The 19,929-nt window shown below is 39.3% G+C and overlaps 2 protein-coding genes across 4 annotated transcripts in view; both read right to left on the bottom strand.

Annotated features, from left to right (window-relative positions):
• Positions 1–3,602: 3,602 nt before the first annotated feature.
• The window catches only part of FERMT2 (FERM domain containing kindlin 2), a 73,312-nt gene continuing 56,985 nt past the window's right edge, over positions 3,603–19,929 (bottom strand). For all 3 annotated transcript variants that reach the window (XM_065942056.1, XM_065942055.1, XM_065942054.1), the window contains exons 8-15: positions 19,197–19,331; positions 18,439–18,488; positions 17,115–17,239; positions 10,681–10,787; positions 10,195–10,416; positions 6,926–7,050; positions 5,854–5,995; positions 3,603–4,890 (exon numbers count right to left, since the gene is read on the bottom strand). In XM_065942056.1, the coding sequence (XP_065798128.1) occupies positions 4,717–4,890; positions 5,854–5,995; positions 6,926–7,050; positions 10,195–10,416; positions 10,681–10,787; positions 17,115–17,239; positions 18,439–18,488; positions 19,197–19,331 (1,080 nt within the window). In that variant the 3' untranslated portion in view covers positions 3,603–4,716. The remainder of the gene's footprint in view (positions 4,891–5,853; positions 5,996–6,925; positions 7,051–10,194; positions 10,417–10,680; positions 10,788–17,114; positions 17,240–18,438; positions 18,489–19,196; positions 19,332–19,929) is intronic.
• On the bottom strand, positions 6,237–6,830 carry LOC136172672 (NADH dehydrogenase [ubiquinone] 1 alpha subcomplex subunit 12). The gene has a single exon (XM_065942057.1). It carries the CDS (start codon positions 6,786–6,788, stop codon positions 6,351–6,353), a length of 438 nt encoding a protein of 145 aa, XP_065798129.1. The 5' UTR covers positions 6,789–6,830; the 3' UTR covers positions 6,237–6,350.

Genomic DNA, 19,929 nt, shown 5'->3' on the forward strand with positions numbered 1-19,929 from the left:
GAACTTGGACCATTTCCCTGAATAGTAAGAGATAATGCTTGACCAGTGAAGCCACATGAAGATTATAATTAGATCTCATGAAATAATGGTCTCAAATTATTTTAAGTGCTTGTAATTTTTAGTAATATGCAGGCTCAGGCACAGACATCAAAAGAGAAACTCAACTAGGTGAGTGTGTGTGTGTGTGCGCTGATAACTGTTTATTAAGAGAATAAATAGAGAATTTTAATGTATACATTCAGCCTGGGAAACTTAGTACTGTTTATTAAATAAAGCAGAGACAGCAAGAGAGGAATCAGTACAATGGGAAATCAGGTCACCAGATAAGGCTTTTTTGCTACCCCGTTTCCTGTTCTGGTTGGCTCTGCCATCCACTGGGAGAGATTCATTGCTCTTACCCAGATAGACAATTTCCCATTTCCTGTCACTCTCTCTGCCACCTCCCTCCCCCATTCTTGACCTGCCAGGCCAAAGCAGTTCAAACAGATAATGACACAGTTAATTTGCTGAAGAACACAGAGCTTTCAGTAAACAACTTCTTCCTGGGCAGTTCTGTGTGGAGATGACATGAACTTTATCAGCAGAGTAAGAATTGAATCCACTTATTATTATATATGTCTATTAGGCCTACATTCCCCACATAGCGAGTCAGTTCATCCCTGCCTTTTCTTTACAACTTTATAGCCACTAAAAGAGGGAACAGCTACAGTAGCCACAAAAACATTTTGGGAGAGGGGGTGGCGGGATTATTTGGAACCAGCATCTGCATTTTTAGAATAAAGTGGAGCATAGACCATAGGCGGCAGCTGTGCAAGGTCATGGGTGGAGGAGAGGGCATTCAAGAACTATCAGTGATGATACTATGTCACAAAGCGATGGATCTCAGAAAGTCTTGTTCTTATTTTCTGAATTATCAGAGCAGTGAGGATGTTACTATGTTTTGATTGATAGTCAAACACAGCAGCAGCCCTTGTCAAACAATTATAGGGGCAGAAACAATTAAGAAAAGTCTAAGATAAGGATGCATTCCAGAGTATCAAAGAAGTTTTGAGTTAAAAAAAAAACACCTAGTATTTTCTGGGAAACTACTACATTTAATATAGGTAAACTGTTGTGTACTTGAAACATTTTCTTTAACTCTGTGCAGTTATCTCCCAGATAAATTAAAGGCCAGGAACACAGATTGGTCTGATCCCACTACATCACTAAGTGATAAATGATTAAAAGCACCTCAATATGACCTTTAACATAAAAAAGAACATAACTATGGAATACAAAATGAAATGAGCACTATCTCTACGCTGGCCAAGAACTGCCAAGTGGCTTTCCTTCCACAAAGTTCATATCTCTGAGGGGGCGAGTGTGTTAATTAGCCAGGTGGTGGTGTGTAGTGTGTGATCTACATCCTTCTAGATGTAGATCAAATCACCACAGTGTTCACTGTAAATATCTTACAGTTTTGTCAATTATCCCTCAGTAATGCCTGGGGAAAAATAAATCCATGTTTCTAAGTCCTTGACTTTCGAAGTTCGAGGTTGCATTAAACAATAATTTGTACCAAGCGAAGATTAGTGACCAACTGCATCAGGGGCTTCTAGCTGGTCTTTAAGCTGCTGTCGTAAGAGAACGAGTAGCAAGAGAGCTTAGTCTCTTGTCCCCTGTGCCTTTGTGTCTACCTGAAAATGAATTATTGAGCAGAAACCAGAAGTTGTTTCTGGAGGCTCTGCCAGTGTTCTTTTTGTTGACTGGTGTCATCTCTACAGAGACCACCATCAATAGGGCTCCCCAGGATTAAGTACCACTGGATAGGGAGATGGAAATCAGGGTTCCACTTCTAGCTCTGCCTTGGTATTTGTCAGTTATAGCCATGTGACTTCAAACAGGTTACTCGGCCTCACTGAGCTTGATCTATAAAATGAGGAGATAGAGTTGCATGAATCTTTAAAAAAGACAGGGCATTCCTGGTGGCTCAGGTGGTGAAGAATCCGCTTGCAATCTAAGAGACCTAGGTTCTATCCCTGGGTCAGGAAGATCCCCTGGCGGAGTCATCGCAGCCCACTCCAGTATTCTTGCTTGGAGAATTCCATGGACAGATGAGCCTGGAAGGCTACAGTCCATGGGGTTGCAATGAGTCAGACACGACCAAGTAACTAACACTTATAGAAGAGAAAATGTATGTGAAAGCACTTAGCATGTCTCTCAGTGCAGACAGTATCCAAAAAGTTTTTCCTCCGTATTAAACTATGCTGATGCTGAAAAGTTCCAAGTTGTAACAACCTCTTGATTTCCAAAATAACCATCACTATAATCAATCAATAAATATATGTTAATGGATCCTAGGTAGAAACCATGACACTCAGATCCAGTCCTCAAATAAGTAATAATTTAAGTAATTTATTAGGGGCAATAGGATATACTCAATCCTAATAAGGACGACTGCTCTTAAGTTCCAAAGAGGACCAAATTCAGTGGCAGTTCAGAGGAGTAAGAGAAAATGTTTGGCTACAAGGAAACTTGGAAGTATTCGTGGATGAAAGAACATTCGACCTCTTTCTAAAATTTCTAAAATGCTAGAAAGCTCAGATGTGACAGGTGGCGACTAGGTTTGGGGAATGAATGGAGATGGGTGAGTGCCGTGCGTCTGGAGTGGCCCAGTTTGAGCTGGGGAACAGGCCACAAAAGACCTCTGAGCGATTGACTGGGGACCATTAGATTTTATGCTGTGAGCAACCAGGAGTTACTGGAGCTGAAATACAGCCCGGTGCTGTGTTGGGGCTAAACTGATCTCAAAATCCCTGGGAGAGCAGAAGGGCCACCAGAGTCCAAGCAATCAGCACAGAGGCTATTCTCCCTTGTGGGGAGGCCGTGGGACCGGCAAGGACACCGGTGTGTGCCACAGACTAAATATATTTTGGGGCTTTTAGCAAGTGACTGTATAAGTTGATGACCTGTACTTAAGATGAGGAATGGGAACATGTTATTACATTTTTTTGTTTTAATGGGAAGGAGCTCTTAAATTTTTGAGCAAGGCCTTGTTAAGATCTGGCCTTAGAGTACAAAGAAAAGCCATGGGAATGTGACATAGGCCAAAGATCTGAATTCAGGGGACGGTGAGAGCAGTGACAGAAGAAAGACACTGGGCTGCACGAGCGAAATATCACCAGGGCTTGGCCTTATTAATTGCAAGGGGTAAAGGAGAAAGTCCAGAACTGAAGTTTTGAGTCTGAGTGATGATGTGATAGCAGTAACAATACAGAGTAAATTCATTAAAAAAATGTGTTTTCTTAAACTGAGTCATTTTTCTGTTTAAAATCAGTTCTGCTCAAGCCAGCAGTGTCAGTTCATCTGTCATATTTCTATTTATAGCTACATTTCTAACATAAATATTTTATAGTTCACCCTTAAGTAGTAGGAAAAATGAGGGGTTTCAACTGAAGTGGAAGACTCCATCTTAGAGATTAAGTACGCCTGTCTGGTGACACTGTAGAATACTAAGCATGCTGTTCTCACAAGCTGCAGGTACAGCATTTACAAAAGCGAAAGTTTATGTCTACAAAGTTCATGCCATGTGAACAGTAAAAACAAGAAGTACAAAAGAAACATTAAATAAAAGATTTTGCTTTTATTTAAAATAAAATGCATTTATACAGTCTTTAAACCATGGATTATTGAACAATATTGGTAATCTACCCCTCCCTGGCACCCTTTTGGGCTATGTGAGCTAGGAATTTTCTGACTAGCACCAATGCAGGTTGTAACAGCGCAACAGACTAGAACACGGCCAGTCCAGGCATTAGAGTTAAGGACATGGTGGCAAATCATGACTATAAGGAAGTCATCCTTAATTTAGCAGATATTAAAACTGCACATTAATTATATTTTAAAGAGCATTTAATTAATGCAAAGATGCTACATCTAAGCCATTTGCTAGTTGTGAGTAGATTTTTAAAAAACTGTACAATTTTATAAAATTTGTGTTTGTACATTAGTTACACAAAATGCATACTTCATAGACCTTTACTTCATATTGTAATGCAAAAGTTGCATATTTTAGGCAGACAGTGAATATGCTGGTGAATACTAAAAGTGTTGTAATACAATATGGTGTAAAAATAAAAACACAAGACAATATACATACATGCTTATTCAAGGACAAAAACAAACCAGGCATAATGACTAATAGAATTTTCCTTCAAGATCAAACAATAACATTATTAAATACCAGGCACCTTCCGTAGGCCTGATTTATTTTGGGGGTGGGGTGGGGGGGACGGATGACAGATGGCTACCCAAAGTAGGATATTTGAAAAATTATGAGGTCAAATTAAACATACATTAAAACACATGCATTTAACATGATAAATAGACTTCATATAGTTTAAGCCCTGGATAGCTTTAAAGTAGATGGCTTGAGTTTCTTACAGTTTGGCTAACTTGAATCAGTGATGTTTTGTTCCTAACTTACCCACTACTTCAGGTTCAATTCCTGGCTCTAAGGAACATGTGCCATATTCAAGTCCATACATTGTATCATGAGAGCAGATTAATAGTCGTGCTTGTTAGTGCACATATTAACTGGTCTGGTAAGGCAAAAAAGTTTTCATGATAAAATAATGAATTTCAAGCTTACTTTATTAAGCAGCATATAACAAACAACAGCTTTTTAAAGTTAAATAACTGTTATGGCCATGGAGTTTCATTACACAGCATTTCTGTTCACACCCAACCACTGGTAAGTTTGTAGAACATCTCTTCATCTAAACTCTCATTTTGGTCTTTTGCACGTGTTGAGAGAAATATGTAGCCACCAATGAATTCATGAACCACTTTGCAATCTACTTCAGTGCAAATGAAGGACAACCGTACTTCATCTGCAAACTCTACAGTGACCTGGAACAGAGACAGAGAACCGTCAGTCCCTGCGGAAGTCCAGATGGCTAGGTCTAAGCAAGGCCACTACACTTAAGGTCTGCCCTGAGCACAAAACACTCGCCGGTCCTCAAATTGTTTTTTAATCCTAAACTAATAATGCCTTCAAGTCCAAAAGCATAAGTAGAAGTTTATTGGCCCCTCCCCTCCTCCTTTTTAGTTTTCTTGTTCTGAAAAGGAAGGCTGAATGCAAGGGGCTTAGGTCATTAAGTTCCCAAAAGATCTCTGGTGATTCAATTAATGAGTATCTCCCTTCAAGTCCTGGGAGAAAACCTATTTCCTGTGTTTAGCTATTTAACCTTTAGGCTTCATGTTTGAATATTTCAGAAATACAAGATTCTATGAAGTAATCTGAAATCAGTACAATAAATCCAATGACCCTAAAACAAAGGACTTATTAGGGAAATATTCTGTTTAAGTGAGAGTCATGTACTCTAAGGCTAGGGGTAGCATGGTGTGCCAGGCTTCAGAGCCCCAAGTATCCCAGTCTGAATCCTAATTCTCAGTGTGTGGTCATGGACAACAATGGCCTTCATTTGTATAGTGGGGATAATCCATTTACCTTGCAGGGCTGGGGTAACGTTTAGAAATAGGGTACAAATGTAAACATCTAGTATCATGCTTGGCATAAAGTAGGCATTCACTAAAGAGTAGCTGCTATTTGTAAGTGGAAAGGGTTTATTCATTAGAGAAAGACAACCTTAAAGATTAGGCAATATTGTAACATATTATGCTCTTAGAAGTATCTGGGCACTTATAAAATAGGCAAGTTTAAGTAGGAAATGAACAACCAAGCATGTTTTATACTTTAAGAGGAAATGGCACAAAGAACCTTAAACATTTATAGGGCCTTTTCTTCTTAATTAATTTATTCTTAGCATATCGACTATGTGTGTGTGTTCAAACAGCATGGTTACAGCTTACCATTTTTATTTCCCAGTTTACATTCCACTGTTTCATGTTACTGAAACGCCAGGTTTTAATTGCATCTCCTGTGCTGGCGTCCATCCTAATCAGTCTGTTGTATGCAATTCCAATAAGTTCTTCTTTTTTGCCCCCTTGGAACCTACAGAATTAAAAATATAAATACATGTTTTAAAACAGGGGTGGTAGGGCGACATGTCGATCTGTTTTTCTTGAAGATATGTACTTTTTAACTCTTAAAGTGCTATTCTTGCCTGAGTAAAAAGAGAAATGAAATCACTTTAATTTCTGATGAAAAAATTATAAGCATAGAAAATACATTCCAACATTCTTTAAATTTTACTGTGTAATAGGTTAATGGGTCTCAGAAGGTAGCTTTATTTTTTTTTTTTTATTTTTTTTTTTTTCTAATCAAATAACTTTAATCAAGTTAACAGTAAGCAGTACAATTATAGGAAAAGCCCCATATTTTACATGTAAATTGCTTTTCGTTGTCTTTACTTGTAAGGTGTTGAAGGTGGGACCCACTCCTGAATCTTCTTTCTAGTGGTGGAATAAGGTACATACTGTTGTGGAGTGCCACTCAGATTGAATTTATGGTTTGTCCAAATGAATTTACGAGCAGTAGGTGGTTTTACTGTTGGAGGATCATCAGTCATACAGTGAAGCCAACGATGCCACTCAGGGGGCACCATGCTTCCATCCACATCCCAGAATGTGTTTTTGCCATTCATTTCAGTAGTATATATAACCCATCGGTGACGGCCAAAAAACTGCTTGTTGTCTTCATAGTATTTATTTCCATATTTGTCTTCTCCCACTAACGTGCCAACCCTCACATCATTTGCCCTGAACAAAACTCGAAGATAGCCGCGGAGGCCACCGTGGCCGCTGACCTGCTGCAGCCCGCGCTTCAGGACCTGCAACAACTCCATCTTGTCCTGCAGGCCCCGCCTCCCCGGCGCGCCGCCAGAAGGTAGCTTTAAATGTTTAACTTCTAATTACATGAAGTCAATTAAGTAAGAAGGCACAGACTGAGGTTTACACATTGGTGCTTAGTAGAACCACTGACCTTGCAATAAAGTGTGTGATGCCGAATTCTGGTAATGATTGCCAAGCTTGAATAAACCTCATCTTGGCTTCAATTAAACTCATCTGAGCTACATTCTGATGGGCCTCCAAGATTCTTGCTGTTATCTAAACATGAGTAAACACCATATTTACTATTAGATATTATTCTTTCATGGTAGAATCAAGACAAAAAAGGATCAAAACATTGAATTATGTACCCCATGCCCCAAAATTATGTACTGCGAGAGATGAAATTAGAAAATAACTGAAGCTACATTTGGGAATTTTAGTAAAATAATGACTTTCCGAACTAAACTTATTGTTTTTCTTAATTTTAGTTCCATATGTCAAGAAACAATAAGTACTAGTAGGTATATATAATTGTTGAGACTTATTCAAGTACACACACATATGATAGCACAAGTTCTAATCCTCATATACAAGATGGGTTTTAAGTTCAGTACCAAGATACCTGATCAGAATGAGTGCCTGCCATATAGGTTTCTAGCACTAGAAATCACTGCAATGATTTTAAAATTTTTCTAAAGGAGTAATTAGAAAGGTTAGGTTTAAAAGTTACTCACTTTGGGATGCCTATTTGCTCAAAGAGTAGAGGGAAATTAACTCATGAGGGGAGATTATAGCTAGGGCTATAAATATTTTTAATTCTTTCTTTCTTTTTGTTAAATATGGAGAACTTACCAAATCTCTTATATAGCCTGGCTGTAGATGGCAATGCGAGGAAAAGAAAAAGGAAGCAGAAAGAAAAAAAAGGCAATCAGAAAAAATGGCAATGAAGCAAAGAAAAAGTTGCGGTAACCTGCAAACCAAAATTCCAGCCAAAAACCATGCAAAAAAATTACTCTAGATGGAAACCAAGCAAAGTAAATGCAAGCATGAAAATGAAAATGAGAAAGCAGTGATTACTTTCCATTTAGAATACTGAGAAACACTCCACATTATTTTAGATTGTTAAGTGTTACTAAAATTAAGGGTAGAAATTTGTAGGGAGAAAATTTAAAACGCAAATAACCTTTTCCCCTTCATGTACCAGTTCTTACTGATTAGGGTAAAGCTAATTATTTTAGTAGCAAGATAAAAAATTATTATTCAAAAGCCTTTAATCTTGTCTTATACTGAGTCAAATAATATGATCCATGCACAGCTTTTCAGAAAAAAGTTGAAGGCATTAAATAAGTGCAGTGACCATACTGTTTCTTTATTTACAGAAGAAAAGCAAACCCCTCAATTACCATCTTTTTTTTGCATCCTTTTTCCTGGAAGGGAAAATAAAAATATGCCATACACTACACTAGGAGTGGTGGCTACAAATACATCAGTTCATTTCAATCTGGATTAATATGGATAAAATGAAGAACAATTCTTTCCTCTGAAATGTAAAAATCCAGTTTGGGAGTCATAGTTATATGAAAAATATCCAAAGCAAGTCTAATAGATAATCTTGGGGAATTAAAATAGATTGTAACAAAGGCTGTATGCGCCTGAAGACTTTATGCCCTGGCAGGGCTGACTGACCCCGTGGCCTGCACAGTTCAGACCTATCTGACTCCTGAGTGCCGCTGGATTATACAGTTTAACAAACCCAATTACTGAGCCACCAAGTCCAACAACCAGCACAGCCCATGCCGCGCAAAAGCAACCGAACTCCTGCTTATCCGCACTTACTAGGTGTCAGGGCAATACTTGACTCAACCTCCTGGTTAGGGAAAGGAAAATTCAAAATGAACATGCATTTGATAAGATGACAGTGTGGAAGGCTAGAAAGCTCCTTAACCTCAGACCACACACACACTACCATCCTGCCAGTTAAAGACAGCCACACATTCTTTGTACTCAAGACAATCTTCAGTTGACTTGTAGTCAAGAACTCACCAATAGAAAATTTACCTTTTTACAGCTAAATCTATCATTTTATTTATTTATTTATTTAAAATCTATCATTTTAAAGGCTTCTGGGAAAACAATTCAGTACCTGTCTGACAGCTAAAGTAACATTTGGCAATCTTCACAATTATAGTTTAAGATCTTTTATTCCTAATACCTGATAGTGAAATGGTAAAACTGCTAAGATTTGAAACTAGTCACTGACTTTGAAGGCATCCACTTTTAGAAACAAGTCTCTTTATAAGTAACTTTAAAATGAATTAACGTAAGAATTAAAAAATGAAATTAGTACTCGATTCACTTTCCCTTGTTAACTTACAATCTATATTCCACACAGCTCCGAGGGCATTTCCTCCATTCCTCACTACTCCCACATCATATGACTATGGGATAAACAATTTCTATGTAGCTTACACAACTTCTGCAACTTAAAAGACAAATACTTGGTGATTAAAACTTTTGAACATTTCCAGCTAAGGGATTTCAGACTCATACAATAAACACTGTATTTAAAGTTAAGAATTAACAAGTGTTCTGGGTATGTCATTGGGCCTTTCCCATAACATTTTAAAATTACTCCTTAAACAAAGATAAAAATGAAACTAGATTAAAAATGAAGTATTTATTTCAAAGCTCTTCTTCACCCCCTTCCTAAATTGGAGCCTTTTCCCTTTTATGGCATGATGCTGGGTATCAAGAATACTGGGGGCTATCCCAAGTGAAACTCCCCTGGCAAAGAACCTTTTGTGTTGGACCGAAGAACCATTTTTCTAAATAGCAATCCTTTTACGGTAGTCATTTCCAGAAAAGGAATTCTAAACAGAGGGAACAAAAGCAGTGAATTTCAATGAAAATTTACCAAACGTTGTCATATTATACAAATCTAGCTTAGGTTTTGACTGTTAATGTTAAGAAAATACAATGTTATACGTGGACTATAAAACCACGTAAAGTTTATTTCCAAAGCTGGAAAGGTCCACTTCGACAGCAAGAAGAGACATCAGAGATTTGGCTGGGAAATGCTGGCTGTGCTCTGGATCACATTTACTTTATTTAAGAAATAAAATGGCATGAACTGTGGAACACAAAGCAGTAAGTAAGACCATATTCAAGTCCCTGAAAAGAATATCCAGTTAGCAGAGTAATTTCCTCAGGTGGTTTAGAATAAATATGCTCCCAACTATTCTACCTCATTATCCATCCTATTAAAATAATAAGATTTTTCTTAAATGACCAATTTAAACTGACTGAAAGCTATTTTCTCCTTATATTTTAACCACCTGATAAAAAATTAAGACTACCAATTAAGACTAAAAAAGTTGTGTTTAAAAGGGGAAACTAAAGTATATGTAGAAAACCATTTACCTGCTTGTTCTTGTACTTTTTTAGATAGCGAGGGGACACCAGACATTCAGGATTTATATCAGTTGTGATCTGTTCTGGTATTAACTGAGGATCTGGATTTAAATGCTGCATCTTCAGAAAGGAAAGAATATTTTGAACTTCTAAGTTGTAAGAACTATCTGCCATGGTCTTGCCTTTGGAGGCCAATCTGCAGGCTGCCATCCAGTGTGCATACTGTTTTTCCTGTGAAAAGAAATACTGAGGTTTGGAATCTATCACATGATAGGTCCTTTGCATATAAAATATAAGAATGAATGGTCAACTCACTAAGGAAGCAAAGAAAACCGAGGTTTACTTTTTTTTTTGGCTGCACTGTGCATGTGAAATCTTAGTTCCCTGACCAGTGATTGAACCCATGACCCCTGCACTGGGAGCGCAGAGTCTTAACCACTGGACCCACCAGGGACATCCCCCAAATTGAGGTTTATTTTTAATCAGAAAACTTACATTGTCACAACGAAGCCAGATTTCATTCATGCCCTCTGCAACCGGAATGAGGAGTTTAATGTTAAATTTTTGGCCTGAAATATTCACATCTGGGGTAACTTCACACCCTGTAGTTAAAAAAAAAATTATTAAAATGGTTAAATTTACATTTAAGAAATCCCAAGCCAATACAGACAGTTCCCATTTTATGGCATCTTAACATGCTGATTTTCCTGTAATGGAGTCTACAAATCAGGCAATTCTTTATGTTCAGTAATTTTGTTGGGGGTGGAGCAAAGACTCAACTCAGACCTAATATACAAGAGATGTAACTGCACAGTTTGTGGCCCTCACAATTCACAAAACTTGATTGAGAAGAGAAGGAAAGAGTTCTATTAAAAGGATATTATACTTAGAAAACTTGCACTCCATTCCCACAAGTTTCACACATTATTATTTTAATATCATTCGGTTCTTTGAATCTTAAGTTATTAGGGTTTTTTTTTTATTTTGCTAAGTTTCTAAATGTACAGGGATTTTAAAATATCTTTCCATAATAAAATTCTAAAGTGTGTTCTGGTCAGAATAAAGGACTTTATGATGCGTTTTAAGAAAGGCACATACGTGGGGCACCAGCCAGTGTGAGCTGGAGTCCAATATGAGGACCTCCTCAGGGCCCACTGCTCCTCACTGGCTGCTCTGCCCTCCTATGGCTGCGTGCGAGGAAGACTAAGGCACAGGCTCTCCTGACTTGCACAAAATTCTGGGAGTCCATCTGACACATAAACTTACATACATGGGAAGTCAGTATGATAAATAAGGGCATGCAGAATTTCACTTTACTGACAAGTTTTCAGGAATACGTACATTTACAGACTGTAAAAAATCCCTGTAATCAACTCTGTTAGCCATTAGTTTATGGCCTTATAGGAGAGAAAACAGATTTACTGAATGTATAAAATAGTGAAGAAGAGCTCTGTAAGCAGACAGATTTGGGTTCCAGACCTTTCTTGACCACTTAATAAGTATATCATATTTACTTATGCCCAAATTCCCTGACCTTAAGCTCTATCTCAGAGTGATGCTGTAAGGATCAGTAAGATAAAGATAAGATAAAGATTATATCAAAGCTCCCCCAAAAGTATTCCAATTGTTAGTACTTAGTTCATGTTGCCCTCAATGCGTGTTAAGACCATACTGTAGACTCAGTGGGGAAGAATGTAAACTGTTAGCAGAGCCTGCTGTTGCCTTTGTCCCTGAGCTGGATCAACTTCTCCTGACAAAGAAAGTACAAGCAACAAGAGAGTAAGCTTCTATGTATCTGAACAAATGTTTAAACTACCATTTTTTACCTCATCAAATAAACGTTTTAAGTAGCAAATAAAAGAAACAAAACATTTTAGCTAAAGGAGAGATCCTCTCCTCTCCAGAATTAACTTCAATCTCGAATTTGATGAACTTTCCCTCCCTCTTTGCTTTCTTTTTAGAATATTTACTTCACATAACTACCACGTGCAACTCCTATACAATCATTACAAACACTCAGGAAGTTGTGTGGCAATGTGTTTAACCTGCAAAGTTAAAAACAAAGAGATGTCTGAAGATATACAATCTTTTCCACAAATTTCATTAATCATTCAAATATATTTCAAGTATGCAACTCCATAATAATTAGACCTCTTTTTAAAGTAACATATCAAGAAAACTACATGGAGACAGACAAAGAGAGTGGTAACTCAGGGACTAGTGCAGGCAGAGGCACTCAGAAGCCACATTTCAGACAATATTCACTCCACACCTCCTTGGCTACTTACTTCCACGGTAACATGCTGGACCTTACTGCAACCCAAATACTAATCCTCTGAAATGTTAACTGCAAACAGCCCATTCTGAGCACAATCTTCAGTCCTAAATCCCCTCAAAATCTTTGGGAGACCCAATCCTGTGACCCCACAACTCTCTCCCCATTGGCTCCATGTTTCCACCTTTTCTCTGCAGTCCAGCCTGGACCCTGCTTCATTAGCTGTCACCTCCAACTCACCAGACTCACTGTCTTTCCATTATACACACTTAGCAAAACCTTAATCCTGGCTCAACCCAACCACCTACCTCTTACTTGCCTATGCTCTGGTTGCTGAGCACTCCAAGATGGGCGGGGGGGTCACAAAACTGAGCAGGTAAGTTGCACTAGAAACATGTAGATTCCCAACGTCAATCTGCCCCTTAACACTTGCAACCATTCTGTGTTAACATCCTCAACAATGTTTATTTCACATCTTCTCAGGCCTCCTATGCTACTCTTAGAGAACAACCTTACCTGTTATTTTTCCAAGAACATGAAAGTCATTAGAAATGAGGTCCCTCAACTTCCTGCCACCAAAGCAGATAAACCTGACCACCCTCATGTCCACAGAGAGGAAAAGGTATCTCTCCTATCCGAGCAGGCAGAGTTTTCTACCAACTGTCAGGTACCTTGTTCCATCACAGAGATCCTGTCCTCCCACCTCCCTTCCTTTCTACATGACAGTTCCATCAGCATTTAACTTCCTTGAGTCTCCCATCTGAAACCATAAAACACCTCTCCATTTTAGGCCTCTCTCTTCTATTACTGCCCTTTTTCCTCCTTGCCTGCACAGATGAGGTTCATCAAAAAGCTATCCTTGTTTCCCATCTCAGTGACTGTACTTTGGCTCCCACGCATAAAAGCCCACTGAAATCTGATGAATCTGTTCTTAACAGAGGCCATGAACTACCTCCATGTGGCTAAATCTTATGGAAGCTTAATCTAACTTTTCTGTAGCATTTGATACTATTGACTACTCTGTCCTTTAACTTCTATCATACCTCATTTCCATGGTCTTCCTAGATATTTTTGTTGTTGTTTATTTCCCTTGCAAGTTCCACCTCCTCTAATCTGCCCTGTCCCTTAAACATGGGTGTCCTGCAGGGTTCTGCTCTCAGCCTTTTCATATTATAGATAACTACTACAAAGGCTGCATCTACTATTAATACTCACTGCTACCCCATCAGTATCTGCAGCATGGATCTTACCCATGCTCCAAACAGATATACCACTGGCACCTCAAATTTAAAATAACCCAATTAAATTTAGCTCATCTTCCTCCCCAAACTCTGCTCTTATATATTCTCAATCTCAGAATTACCCTATCCACCCAACTGTACAAGCCAGGATCAAGTCACTCCCCCAGGCTCTCCCAGGTCAATCATCCAGTCTGTTGACTGAACGTCCTGAGAATCTAACAAAGTTGTGCCCTTTTCTCACCCACGCTGATAAATGTAACCTGGATCAGTATCACTATTCTATAATTACTCTTCTACATTGCAGCCAATGTAAGGATGATGAATCTTATCGTATTCATAATCCTTCAGTGTCACTTCATTGCTGCCAGTTTAGAAAACAATCTCCTTAACAACTTTAACTCCTGCTGTCACCTTTCTTGTTAAAAGGAATGGTTTCAGCAGCTATTAGGGAAGGATTCATCCTCTCAGCTTCAACTCCATACTCCAGAAGCATGCCCCCTCATCCACCCACCACGTGACTGCTGATGCTTTTCCCCCACGCAATTTTGCACATTAGTCTCTTTTACCAACTCTCCTCCTTCCTTTCATGGATTGCAATTTTCTTTTTGGGATTTTAACTCCAATGTTATTTCCCCTATTAAGCTTCCCCTAATTCTCTCCAAAATCACTGAAGACTGATACAGCATCCTTACCTCTTTGTTCCTTTGACCTACTGCTTACTTTTTAAAGTACTACTATTGCCCCAATTGTAGCTGTTTATTTCCTGACATTCTCTGACATCTGAGGGATGTGACTGTAATCTATTCTCGCTCATCACTCTGGTACCTGGCACAGTGTGTGGCATGGGTGACCAGTCAGCATCTGCTGACCTGCATTTTTTAGAACTGTGCGTTTGAGATATCTTAGGGGCCTTAGAGAGCATCTAGTCCAACACTCTCATTACTCAGAGGAAGATACTAAGGTCCTGAGAGTTATTTTTCCAAAATCACAGGACTTGTTTTGTGGCAGAGCAGAACCTAGGCCATTTGATTCTTAGGCTAGTGTTACCCTCACCAGTGTGATGTGCTAGAAAAGTACTCCTTTGGAAAGACATGGGAGAAGTGGGATTAGGACACCCTGTAAACTGTTCTCCATCCAGGACTTAACTTCTCAGTCATATAGAGAGAAGACTAAGGACATAACAGGGACAGAGAAGATAGGGTCCAGAAGACAGATTAAACCTCTAAATCGAGAGTGGATAATTGGAGTGGATCCTGGGCAGCTTGGAAGGGAAGCAAGAGGACAGCTGCAATGTATTCTAAGAGTAACAAATAATGGTAAAGATCCAAAAGTTAAAAACTCCTGACCTAGGGAGAAAAGCAGTGAGTCTAACTAGAAGTTTTAGGAAAATTACAGAATTTCAACACGTGGGCATAGCAATCTTCTACCCCAGAGCAGAGGTTTTTCTATTTATTAAAATGCGGTGGTTGTGGTGGTGGTTTAGTTGCTAAGTTGTGTCCGACTCTTGAGATCCCGTGGACTGTAGCCTGGCAGGCTCCTCTGTCCATGGGATTCCCCAAGCAAGAATACTGGAGTGGGCTGCCATTTCCTTCTCCAGGGGATCTTCCCCACCCAGGAACCGAACCCGGGTCTCCTGCATTGCAGGTGGATGATTTACCAACTGAGCTATGAGGGAAACCCCTTAATAAAATGTATATAACTATAAGTGGGCTTCACAGGTGGCGCTAGTGGTAAAGAACCCACCTGCCAATATAGGAGATGTAAGAGACATGGGTTTGATCCCTGGGTAGGGGAGATCCCCTGGAGGAGGGCAGGGCACCCACTCCAGTAATTGTGCCTGGAGAAGCCCATGGACAGAGGAGCCTGGTGGGCTGCACTCCGTAAGGCTGCAAGGAACTGGACACAACTTAGCACGCACACATGTACTTACAAAGCAATAGCTCACAGATGACTACTAGGCGGAACAGAGACAGGGTAGAGATCTGGACATTTTGCTGAAATATACCAAAAGTATTCTAATACACAATGTACAAAAAAAAATAAAGATTACAGATCTACAGATGTAACTCCAGAGCCCGGAAACACTTAAATCGTTTCCTAATTGCCTCTCCAACCCCTTAACTCAGTTGGGAATTCATCTGACTGGAATGCAAGAATGCATCTGATTGGAATCTCAGTCTCACTGGAAACGAATCTGGAAAATGTACTGTAGTCTTCCAGCCTCTGCTATAAGGGAAGGCCAGTAAAAGGAGTGTGAAGAGTGAGAAGCCAATGTGTCCTGCATCCTCCAGCACACATGCTAGGGACCAAGGGTGTGGTGAGTGCTGTGTGAGCGTGCAGGAGAGCAGTTCTCAGGGGCACGGCTTCCTAGAGGAAGTGGTGTCTAAACTAGAAGTGAGCTGGCAGCTTTAAGTAACATCACTGCAAGTGAGAGGCTCATGGGCAATCTGCAAGCGCAGCTGAAGGCTGTGTAGAGAGAAATCAGAGCAAGGGGCAGCAGGACATCCTCCAGCTGCAGAAGAACCAGGCCAGCCAGGAGAGGAAATGCTCCTCCCCCCTGAACCAATGCATCCAACAGGTTTTTCAAAGAGGTGAAGAAGCAGTGTGAAGAACAAACGGAAGTCACTAGAACCCAAATGAAGCTGTAACTCCACAGACCTGAATGGGGGGAAAAAGACCAAAACCAGCAGCTCTGAGCCCTCGGCTGGACTCAGTCTAGGCCACAGGACCATGGGAACAGGCGCAGCAACGTGTGCTCAAATACTAGCCCCTGTTCTGAGACAGCTGTGGATCTACAGAGGTAAGAGGAAACCAACGAGATTTAGGCCGTCAGCTAGGAGGGAGCCTGAGAGGGTTCCTGGGGCTGCCCCGGGAGCCAGGATGAGAGCAGTGTCGAAGACCACAAAATTGTGCAGGCGAGAGGTGTTGGGAAAGGGGAAGAACTCAGTAAAACCCTGCAGTGGCTTACCCAATGGTGAGTCAGAAAGCCGCGACTGGGGACTTGAGCTGAACCAGTTGGTCACCTGTTAAGGTGAGAAAAGGAGTAGGATGCTGACAGAGACAGCCCGAAAACTGGGAGAGGACTACAGCAGAGATGAGAATGAGGCAGAATCTGAAGCAGATACGCGGGCAGCTCCCGCAGAATGAGAAAACCTACATGTCCTCATGCTGAAGAACAGAAAAGGGACGCCACAGATGTATTTGGGATAAAAGTAGACGCATACCCTTCAAGCGAGGCCTGCACAGAGATTAGAACAAAATATTCAAGGGAAACTGGACACTGAACTTAAAAAAAGTACCTAAAGGAGCAAAAGGAACTGCTAAAAGCTTTATCCCCCAGCAAAATGAAGTTTAGTGAATATTAGCTAATAGATATTCTACCATCAATACAGTCATTCCAAGGCTTTCCTTACCTCTTAGGTTCATCTGATGAGCAGGTGTGCCACTGGATTCTTCTTTGCTCTTATAACAAGAAATAGATGTATCTTTAAAGGTACACCAGTACTGCTTATAACCTTTTAGAGTCAGCTTTTTTGGCCTATGTGTCAAACAGAATTAGAAGGGGGAAAAAAAACACTTTTGAAACAACTTTATCAATGCTATGTTTTAGCAGCAAAATCTCACAACATTAAAAGTCTGAGGCCAAGTTTTATATAAGCCGAGTTCAGTTCCCTTTCATCTAGTGTGTTCTATTCAGTGTTACTGTTACTGGGGAATTTCCCCTTCTTCTCAATCTGCTCAGGAGATTACAGTGAGTGGGCAGAGAAAGACCCTAAGGATAACATTCCAGTATTTCTGTCGGTTGTAGTTGTCCCCATCACTAGCAGGTCACATGGAAACAACAGGAAAGTAAAAGTGAAGGAAATGTCAGTAACTGGAAGGTTCCTGGGTCCTGTAAGTACCTGCAGGTTCGTGGTGTCTGCAGGGCTGCCTCCAGAGCCTCCCTAAACAGGCAAGTTTGCCTGGCAAGTCTAAAGTGCGCGAAGTGATTATCTCTAGGGATGTACTGCAGTGGTGACTTTCACTTGCCACTCCAATGCCAAACATGAAGCATGGGGAAGAGAGGATAAGGAAAAGTGTAGGTAGATGAAAAAGGTGGGTAAAAGGAAAACAAAGTGGAGGTAGGGAGCAGCATCTGAAATCAGGTCAGTAGCTTAGAAACGTTACTATGTGGAGCTGTTTTATGTTCAGCTACAATAAATGGTTTATTCCAGAGCTTATATTCCACATCACCTCCTTTCCTCTTTCTGCCTTAATGCCTAGCTCTCTTGATTCTGTGGAGTATGACTAGACCAACCATTTAAAAATCTAGATAAGATACTCTGGAATTGTGTTGTAAAATATCCCATGAACAAATGAGTAGAATCCAATAAATTCTGGGGTTCTGAACAAGGAAATAACCACTGAAAATAGCAGTTCACTATGTACTGCTTTCACCTAGACAGGATGCTTTATATGAACCATATGTTTTAGAATTTGCATGATACAATCCATCTAAGTAACACAATCTCTTCCCCACCTTAAGTAAGATGTTTATCAGATAAAACAACTTAATAAGTACAGGAATTTTAATTTTGTAAAGGTGAAATTTTTCCACATTATAATTTAGTGTTCATACAACTGGCAAATGCTTTTAGAGATGCATTTGCCAGTCACATAAATTTCCAGAATGTGAATGTGACTATAAAACTGACATTTATTTATTAATATTTGGAATTCCTCCTCTTTTGTACTTACTTGAAAACTTTAATATAGTCAGCAAGTTCAGGGATGGAAGTGATGTCACCCTAGGAGAAGAATGAAAACATTTTTTTCTCACTTTAAAAAATTTTGAAACTCTGTTTAGCATCTGATATTAAGAACCAGCTTGTTCAAATAAACAAGGAAAATTACATAAATTACAGATTATAAAGATTTTAAAGGTACTATATACATGGTCATATAGTACAAAGGCATTTTCAAATGGCATAAAAAGCTATTAAAAATTTGATCAATACAGCAATTTAGACAATCCACAAGAATGCAGAGTTGATTCTAATATGGCTAAAACTGTTTATAGCTGCATACAGAAATTTTCTGAATCGTAACAGTCCTGAGAATAGTGTTTCTTCTGTAATAGCTAATATCTAAGCATTTAAAAATTTTACTGAGATCTATTTCCTCTTCTTTTTGTAATACTTCAAATTTGGAGATCAATAAATGGATTTTACCATGGCTTGAAGTTAACTTTTCCTCTGCAGAAATGTTCTCCCACTACATGTAAGAGAATGTGCAGACTGCACTGGCAGAAGATCTCTCTCTACTGTGTTGGAAGCACTAGAGACTAAACAGTATTAATGTAAAAAACTTCCCTGAAAATTTCTGGAAAATCTATGTCTATATTCTCTAAAGCATTTAATATTTCTCTATATGTCTCAAAACACTTCATGAAAACCTAATTCCATAAAAAGGTATAAGCATCAGACTAAATTAATAGGTAGAAGATTTCACCCTACCAAAATTGTTGATGTTTTTCCCCCTTCCAAAGTAATCTCCAGGTCTGAAAGGGCAGCATCAACTTCATCAACTTCTTTGTCACTGTTGTTCAGATGATTCTCTGATGTCATGATCGACAGCTTATTGATATGATACTAAAACCAGAAGTGACATTTTATTTAAATGATTTTTCTAACTATGAATTTTAAAGTGAGATTATCATCTGTATCTATATTGAATGCCTTTTGTCACCTAATCCGAAAGGCTAAAAGTCTCCCAAGAATTAGAAGGATAGAAAAATGATAGGCATGGTACCTAAAATCAGTGTCCTAAATCTGCTAATAAATCTTTACTCAAAAAAGGAGGATTTTTTTGACAAACACAAATGAATTCAGTTTAGGAATCCCTAGGATTTAAGAGTTAACACCTCTTCCACTGAACTCTACACAAGCAGTGACTTTTAAGTGTCCCACCTCCCCTGCAGTATTCCACGTCTAGCACGCAAGCTAGAAGCGACAGGTACTGGATGAATGAACAGAAAATGCATAAGGTCTTCTGAATAAATGCATTAACACTGGTTACCTTATCTTACTTACTACTATTACTACTTACTACTGCTGGGTACTATTACCCTGCAGTGGGAAGTTAGTTATTGCTATTATGTTGAAAACTAAAGTTTCACTGCCCCACCCCCATCTTCAATTCAATGCTAAAAACCTAATTTACATTGTCATTTACACCTAAGAATAAACA

The sequence above is a fragment of the Muntiacus reevesi genome, chromosome 7 (genome assembly GCF_963930625.1).
Source record: "Muntiacus reevesi chromosome 7, mMunRee1.1, whole genome shotgun sequence".
Taxonomy (NCBI): domain Eukaryota; kingdom Metazoa; phylum Chordata; class Mammalia; order Artiodactyla; family Cervidae; genus Muntiacus; species Muntiacus reevesi.